General features: G+C 41.0%; 1 protein-coding gene across 1 annotated transcript; it reads right to left on the minus strand.

Moving 5' to 3' along the window:
* Nucleotides 1–261: 261 nt before the first annotated feature.
* On the minus strand, nucleotides 262–967 carry HS6ST3 (heparan sulfate 6-O-sulfotransferase 3; the record flags this gene model as incomplete). The annotated part of the gene is made up of 1 exon (XM_009873718.1): nucleotides 262–967. A coding segment is annotated over one exon (706 nt), but the record flags the coding sequence as incomplete, so codon positions are not given.
* Between the last annotated feature and the right edge of the window lie 7,334 nt (nucleotides 968–8,301).

Here is an 8,301-nt window from a genome sequence, read left to right on the forward strand (position 1 = left end):
TCTCTCTTCAACCCATCCTCTTAGCTTAGGGTTTTGAAGGAAGTCTTTTTGGACAGGAATCTATTTAATAGCACTAATCACTACTGAGAAAAAAATACATTCTCCTCACTGGCAGAAACCAAGAAAAACTGAGATAAGGAGGGGAAGTTGTCAGACATGGTCTCGTTAAACAAAGCGGTAGGCCTTCCTTGGCTAATTCCAAGGTAGCCAAGTTGCACAAACTCTCTTATCCTCTAATCAATGAGTCAACATGGAGGAGCATCACCACCTTGCAACCTGACTATTATAATCTTCAGTAACGGCTAATTCTGCTGCCTCTCCCCTTGGCAACTGGTGAGCTCTCTGCTCCCGCAGCAGCCGCCGCTCCTCTCGCCTCTTTAGCCGGTTCTTCTGATGCTCCTCTTGCTTGGAGTACTGAAAGCGCTGCAGGAACAGGTCCTTTGCGTATTCATACAGCTGCACGTCCAAGAAATTCAGATCCTCTATCCGTTGCCGCACATCCTCACCAATGTCCACATTGGAGGCCCGGGTAACGTTGAACTGGGTGAACGGGGAAATGAATTTCAGGTTGAATGTCCTCTCAAAGAGATACTGCGTTTTCCTCTGAAATTCAGTGAGCCCGAAGAAGGCCATATTTTTCAGATTGTTCTTGGCGCTTTGGAGAAGAATCATATTTCTCTCACTCTCATTCATAAAAGTCAAGTTGTAGCATCCCACCAGGCTGAGGTCTGCCAGCATGCGCACCTGGCGGTTGTTGGCCAAGTTGTAGCTACAATCCATGAATTCCTGTAAACTGACTCCAGACCAGTCGTCGCCTTCGTAACAGGTAGGCAGCTCGTCTGGTGTTGGGCTTCTTCCGTCACACATATGAAGGGAAGTTTTCCATGTCGCACCCCTCTGGACATGCTTCCATTCACTCAAGTACCGTGACACTGGATCCCTCAGCATCGTGATGTAATAGAAGTTCCTGAAATACATAATCAAAAACAGTTTTAAGATTCAGTGAATTTCACCTTTTTATTCTCCAATAAGATGATTACCAGCCACCGCCACCATGCTCTTCACTTCTTCCAGTGTAACGTGGACATTTTACGTCACTACTTCTGAGACAGTAAAAAGCCTAAAGCTTCACAAAGGCTGTGAATAAAATACAAGGTACATTGGGAGAAAGAGAGAGAGATGAAAGGAAATAAGCAGCTATCAGAGGAATTACTATTAGGAATTACTTTGTCCTATCAACTGTTCAGTGGTAGTCACTTTATGTAGAAGCCAATTAACTGGAGTGTACTCCCCTCTACTTTGAAATGTTAATCTTCATAAACAGTGGGAAAATAGATTTACATAATCTTGCCATTTCTCTTCTGGAATGAGACACGCATGTCTCACAATATGCAGAAGATCATAATCCATACGGTGTTTGGTCAGAATATAAGAGAAGACTGAATGATTTCATGTGGATGCTGCAAGTGCTAAAAATAATGCCATGTGCAAGACTGTCATGAGCAATCTACTTAAGAAAAAACCTATTATTAAATGGGTGTGAAGATAATGGGAGTGAAGATAACGAAAGACCCAAAATCTATTCATAGGACTTAATTTTAGACAAGTGCTTGATTGAAATGGCTTATGTAGTACAAAAGCATTTGTTGATATAAAGATTATCGTTATTCAACTTCACCTGTCAAGAACACAAAAGAGACGCCAAGAAATATTGATTTGAAATAGAGCAAATAACTGCAGAACTCACATTGTCAGTTCATCCTTTAGCTATTGAATTCAGTTTGTACACCTATTTATGGCAATCTGAAATGGACTGCAATTGAGGCTTTCACAGGCTGAGGTTTCTTTACTGAGAAATGTTTTATTCAATAACAACTCACCTGAATTACAGGCTGATATCATAAAGACAAAGTAAAACCAAAATACTTATGATTTCTGTCAGCTAAAATAACCAGCAGAAGATTCATGACTAAAATTAACACATGGTCTGGTACAAAAATAGGCTCATGAGTTTTCATGACTCATCTGACTGCAAACAATACATTAATAAATCATGAGTCCTAAGATTTCTTAGGAAAAGTCTGATCTCAGTACTCTTTCTTGAGCCTAGTAAGCAGGATGCAAGCTTGTCGAAGACAAGTTACCCTGTAAAAAAAACCACTTTGTGAGGACTGTCTCATATGAGAGCTAACTCTAGTTAAATGAAAAATCCTGAAATTGGTAACAATCTCAAAGACAATTACCTTTATTTTTCACTCATTTTCTGCCACTAAAGATTCCTTGTAACTTCTCCATTAACCTCAGGTTTATCACAAAGATAGATATTTCCCAGTGTAGACAAAGCAAAAGGAAATAGGGCTGAATGCTTTGTCCTTATCCATTCTGAGTTCTCCACCCACAGGATCTACAATCTATTTTCTGGAATAAAGTTAGGAGGCCAAACTACCAACTATGTTCTGCTGCAGAGCCATTTCTTGAACTCCTATCTAGTGGAAACAGCTTTTTCAATAATTATTTCACAGTAGAAGGGTTACAGGTGGAAGAATATAAGCAAGGAGCGCTACCATGGACGTATTTTCAGCATCACTTGCATTGGAAGCCATGATCTATGTTATCATTAGATGATACAGGAAGGCTGGAGAGGGACTTTTTACAAGAGTGTCCACTGATAGGACAAGGAGAAATGGGTTTCAGTTGAAGGAGAATAGATTTAGATTGGATCTTAGAAAAAAATTCTTCAGTACGAGGGTGTCAAGACTTTGGAATAAATTGCCCAGAGACATTGTGGCTGCTCCCTCCCTGGAAGAGTTCAAGGCCAAGTTGGATGGAGCATTGAGTAGCCTGATCTAGTTGAAAGGCGTCCCTGCCCATGACAGGGAGGTTGGACTAGATGATCTCTAAGGTCCCTTACAGCCTAGGCCATTCTATGATTCTATGATACTCTGAAGGATGGTATTTCCAAAATCACTTGGAGCTTGGGTTTTCTGGCTTCCACTCATGCACGACCAAACTGCACTTCGGTTGTTTTGACCCACTTCAGTTACTTACACAGCCTATGTCAGCAGTGAACCCAGGGATCACACAACCATCCATAGACAGATATTTCTAAAATCCTTCTTCACTACTCTTTCAGACCAGGAACCCCCAGAAATCCTCCTGTGTGCTCTGCCATATAGCTACATTGCAAAATGCAGTGTCTTTAAGAACTTGAGGCAGAGCCTTCCCTTCCCAAATTGGATACTCAACTCATCTTGTCTCTATTTTGCATGAATGAGAGCACATTAAGAATTTTTTTCCAACTAACAGGATAAAAAGTGGACATATTTCACTACTGTTATGTAGACAAAGCAGCCCAACACTCAAACACCTATCCGCTCTGTTGTTCAGCATGCACCGATGGGGTTGTGACAGAAAATGACTGAAGCTCCAGTTGAGCAGAAATGAAAAAATGGGCAAAGGTTCAGGGGCAGTTGCCAACATCTACCTCAACAGAGATGTAGTGTTTGCTTAGTCCTTATATTGCTGCCCCTCCTCTCCTCAGAGAATTTTGGATGTTGATATGTGGTAACAGACAAGTTTAAAAGTTGCTCTTGACAATTATTTATACCTCTAATAATAGTTCTGTCTTTCCTCACTCATCTCCAGCAGTCCCAGTCAGGTATGACTCAGAGCAACAACAATTAACAAAAATATCTCCTTTGCATCAATCATTTCCATTTCATCCCTGGATATGTAAATGGGTTTGATGTGCAATAAACAGGATTACAAAGCAAATGCAGGGAAATGAGAACAGCCCGTCTTTGCACAACATCCGCAGCCTCCCTTCCACAGACTGGGCGAGAAACTTTGGCCAATCTTTTGCTGTTCCTCCTTGTGACTACCTGACTTTTGCATCTCTCTTCACTATCCTGGTTTAATTTGCTTCTGGTTTGTGCATCTTTCAGAGTGTTGCCTTCTTGTATCAACTGAATAGCTTCTTCATCGGGCAGACAACCTTTAACAGCAGCCCGACATGTGCTTAGTTTCTGAGGCCCTAATAACTAAGAGCGCAGCCATCTCTGCCACATTCTCAGTTTACAACTTTCTATTTAACCTTCTGTTTGGGACTCTCCATCACCTTTTTAATCAGTCTGAGGTTGGAAGACCTTAAGATTTCTTCCACCTGATTCTGGGCACTGCCCAGCTGACACCGTTACAACGCAACACAGAGGACTGGAGGATGCAGATGTGGCACAAATTTTTCAGTCAGGGAAAAGGATGTCATATCTCTAGAATTATAATGTAAATAATAATACATAGGTCATGCACATTTGTTTCACTTGGAAAACTATAAAAATTATCTCAGGAAAATTGTTTTCAAATGTTGACAGTTATGGATTAAACACAGCAGCATTTCCGAGCTCTTGGCGCGTAATACACAGTGAGCAGTCACACTGGGAACGGCTGAGGAGTCAGCTCCTAATAAAGACAAGAAGCAGCTCATAAAAATGTGAAACTGTGAATGGCCTTCAGTCTCCCCTTTCTTCATGGTTCAGTAAAAGAGCATCAAGTCAGATACATACCGAACGTGCTTGAGCCACTCTCAACACTGGTTCTCGTTGGTATAAATGACTCCCTTGAATCACCCATGCTCCTCCTTACATAGCTATGTAAAACTCCACAGCTACCCATTTGGGAAACACTCAGCAAAAAATGAAGTAATAATTTCTGTTACTGTTTGATAAAGTAAACTCATCAAAGGCTTATTGGCTTCATTTCAACGGACTCCCATCATGGATAACTCAAGCTGCTGTCACAGACAGCCTCAGTTCTTAAAGGCTAGCCAAGCAGAATATGCCGGCACATCAGTGACAAGATATTTTACACAAACTATTCCAAATTTATTAAAACTCATACAAAATAATGCTATATCTATATCATCTATATCATCTAGATCATCTATACCTATATATCACACATCTATATCTATATCAGCATGTGCACATATGTATGTGTGTAAAAAAATACATTGGAATCTGGCCATAACCTGCAGTGGTCAATGAAAGAAAAATCATAGCAAATGCATAGCATGTATTTGCCAAAGTATCTTGTGACTGTCTATATAAACATGTAGATGTGTATGAACACTTTAGATTACACTTCAGACGACACCAGCCCACTAGTCAGGATGTTAGCTCCTCCTGAAAGGAAACTTCATACAACCTCCCCAGATTAAACAATCTCTTTTGGAGCATAATGTACTGAAATTAATGGGTTATTGACGTTGTCGCTATGGGACAGCTGTGCAGATGCTAAGCACTGTGATGGTCAGGGCAAGGGCCTGATGATTCATGCAACGGCCCAATGATTCATGCAAGGGCCCAATGATTCATGCAAGGGCCCAGAGAAGCACTGGTGTGAGGCACGGGCTGCACACTACTGTTTAACTGCTTAAAAAGCATTTGGGAATTCAGAAGGCTCGGGTCCTACTTGCATGAAAACCAGTCTCCCATTAGCATTAGGCACGAAAACCTTTAATTAATGGAACAGCTAAAAAAAGCTTCTAGTTATAATTTAAGAACATGTATTTCTTTCACATTATTAGTTATTGTAAGCATAAATACTCTAATCTTACATTAATCCTTCAGTAGTATTGCTCTGGTTTAGAAATTAATTTCAGAGAAACAGACTGCTAATAGTAGAGGTGATCCAAAAGCAGGGCATTTTGCCTCTTCTATCATCATGGAACAGACGTCCCAGCTGAGGGAGATTTACGAAATACGTGAAGGATCACTGCACAAGAAGAACAAAAACATCCCACAGGGCTTCCCAGGGAAGAAGGATGAATGGCATCATCTCTGTCACTCCTGCTCTTGTGTGGAGAGCCAGCACAAGGAGGGCTCATGCAGCACTCTCAGAGGCTCAGGGAGGAGGTAAAAAAAAAGCTATTCCTTCTTCTTTCAAAGTGTGAGGCAAGACCTTACGCGTGCAGGGCGTGATGAGCTTCATAAAAGGAGAACAGAACACTCACAGCAGCTGATGCAGAGACGGAGGAATATCTGAGGGACAGGAAAAGAGTCACTGGAGAATATTTTGGAAGACACTAACAGGCGGAAGAAAGAAGACCAAAATGACTGAAAAACCCAGGCGCATCACAAAACCATCCACATTCTGGTTCTGTCTGGTAGCAGGGAAAATGAAAGCCCTGGTCAAGTTTACAACCCAAGCTGAGACAAAAAGTTAGCACTTTTAATCCTGGAAGTGAGTGTGCTCCCGAGGAAAGGTCTGAAACACCCAGCGAACGCCAGCCTGGCAGCATGCTTCTGCTAACGACAGAGGCTGTGGCACAATGAAGGGTTAAGAAGGATCTGCGCTATGTGAACAAAAGCCTTATGCTTCCCGTTTTTATCCTAAAGCCGGAGTTCTCAGGTGCAGAAACAGAATTACAGTGCAGAGTGTCACTGCATCTACACTGTGCTAATTTAAAGATAATCTGCCCAACGTAACGAGAACTGACTGTATATTTATTATTCAAAACAACAGTACTGTAATGAGAAAACTATATGCATGTCCATCTGGCTGCAGGAAGCAGCACAGAGCTCATCCATCCAGCTAGACAGATAAACTCTAAGCCCACAAGCTTTTGCAAATACGATGTAGCAACAACACATAGGTTTCTTAAGCTTAGCATCTATCGCATGATGCTAGACCACTGTGATGGGAATGTTTTTTCAAGATATCTTTTCCAAAAATTTGTGAGCTTAATATATTAGCTGTTCTCTCCGGCTTTCAAGGGTTTCTTTAGAAGTCTTTTACTGAAGAAACAGCAGTCACCATTAAGAAGTCAATGTTTATGCACTTTTACCACATACATGACCTATTCAGCATGTAAAAATACTTAATTGGCTGTTTTCTTAGAGGATCTGAGCACCCACCACTTCTGCTGTTTTTGATGATAAGCCCTGTGTTTACTTAAAAGAGTGGATTTAATGTCCTACGGATACTTACTCCACAATGAAGAATTTGCCATTAACTTTTGCAGATTTAAAATAAATAAATAAATAGAACAACTTGCATTTTGAGGTACAAAATAGTAACATTTTAGATATGTCTCATTATTCCTCTGAGACTTTGTCCCATGGCTCAGTATTCAACCAGAAAAAAAAAGAAAAAAAAAGGCCACTGTCTCCTATTTCCAAATTGGCCAAAAGCTTCTGTTGGTTAACTACACTTCTTGTTATCCCAGGGACACATATAGTACATGCCTGCTCAGAGAAGGGACTGGATACTACTTCCAGGGTAAGACATTTCAATGCAGTGGTCTATAGAGAAGCTACAGGTGTGAGCAATCTCTGAAGCCAGGTGGGAGCTACTCAACGCAGTGTCCAGAGAGTGATGCAGCTGGCCAAGGGTAGGTGCCAGCTCTAGTATGAGCGGTATTGTTCCCTAAAACCTGTGTTGTGTGCCTTAACCCAAGCGGGGGTAGCTTAGATACCTCCTAACCTGGCGATGTCTACACTGTAAGCACCTATATAGAGGTGTCTCTATCCGTAAGGTGAACCCCACGCCCAGAGTCAAAGACTACCTGCTTGAACAGATGTATTCACAGAAGCCAGGTCAACCTCAAAAACTAACCAGTAATACGTTGTAATGAGAGAGAAGTAACTACAGAGAATCTCAGTTTAGTGACTTTTTGCATCCATGCTGTATCTACTGGTCATGTTACTCTCTCTCTTTTCAAGCACGGTTTTAGAGGTGGAGCATTCCCAAAGTAAACAGAAGTTTTAAGTAAGTTTTGTAATACTTCACACAAATCTCCAAATCAGCCATTAGAAAAAGAGTCTAACCCAATTTTGTTGCCCTTGCTGATATATCAGTGTATCAGTGAGACAGGGGGAGGGCTTGGAGTCAGGCAGTTGCAATTACATTTCTGGTTCTGGAAGTGAAGGTGGTTGCTCAGAAAGTCACTTGTTATGACACAATGTAAAAAGTCAAGAAAAATGTGGTCTTGGGGCCCTGGGAAACACTTAGGAAATGGAAACCCTAAAATTTTGTTGCATGTTAGTAGGCATACTCCCGGTCATCAACTTCAATTTCTTTTACATTAGCCTGTTGCTTTCAGGTTCATTACAAAAGTCCCATTTTTTCTGTTCAGAAATGGCAGGACTTTTTAAAAATTATCCTCTGAAATATAAGATTAAATTCTGCACTTTTACTAACAGAAAAATCTCAGGAAAGCTTTATGCTATTTTTTTTTTATTGCATGGCTATTGATCAAAAGATCAGCGTCCCATGCCTGATTAAAGAATGACAGATGAGAAA

The sequence above is a fragment of the Apaloderma vittatum genome, unplaced genomic scaffold, assembly GCF_000703405.1.
Source record: "Apaloderma vittatum isolate BGI_N311 unplaced genomic scaffold, ASM70340v1 scaffold1047, whole genome shotgun sequence".
NCBI lineage: Eukaryota > Metazoa > Chordata > Aves > Trogoniformes > Trogonidae > Apaloderma > Apaloderma vittatum.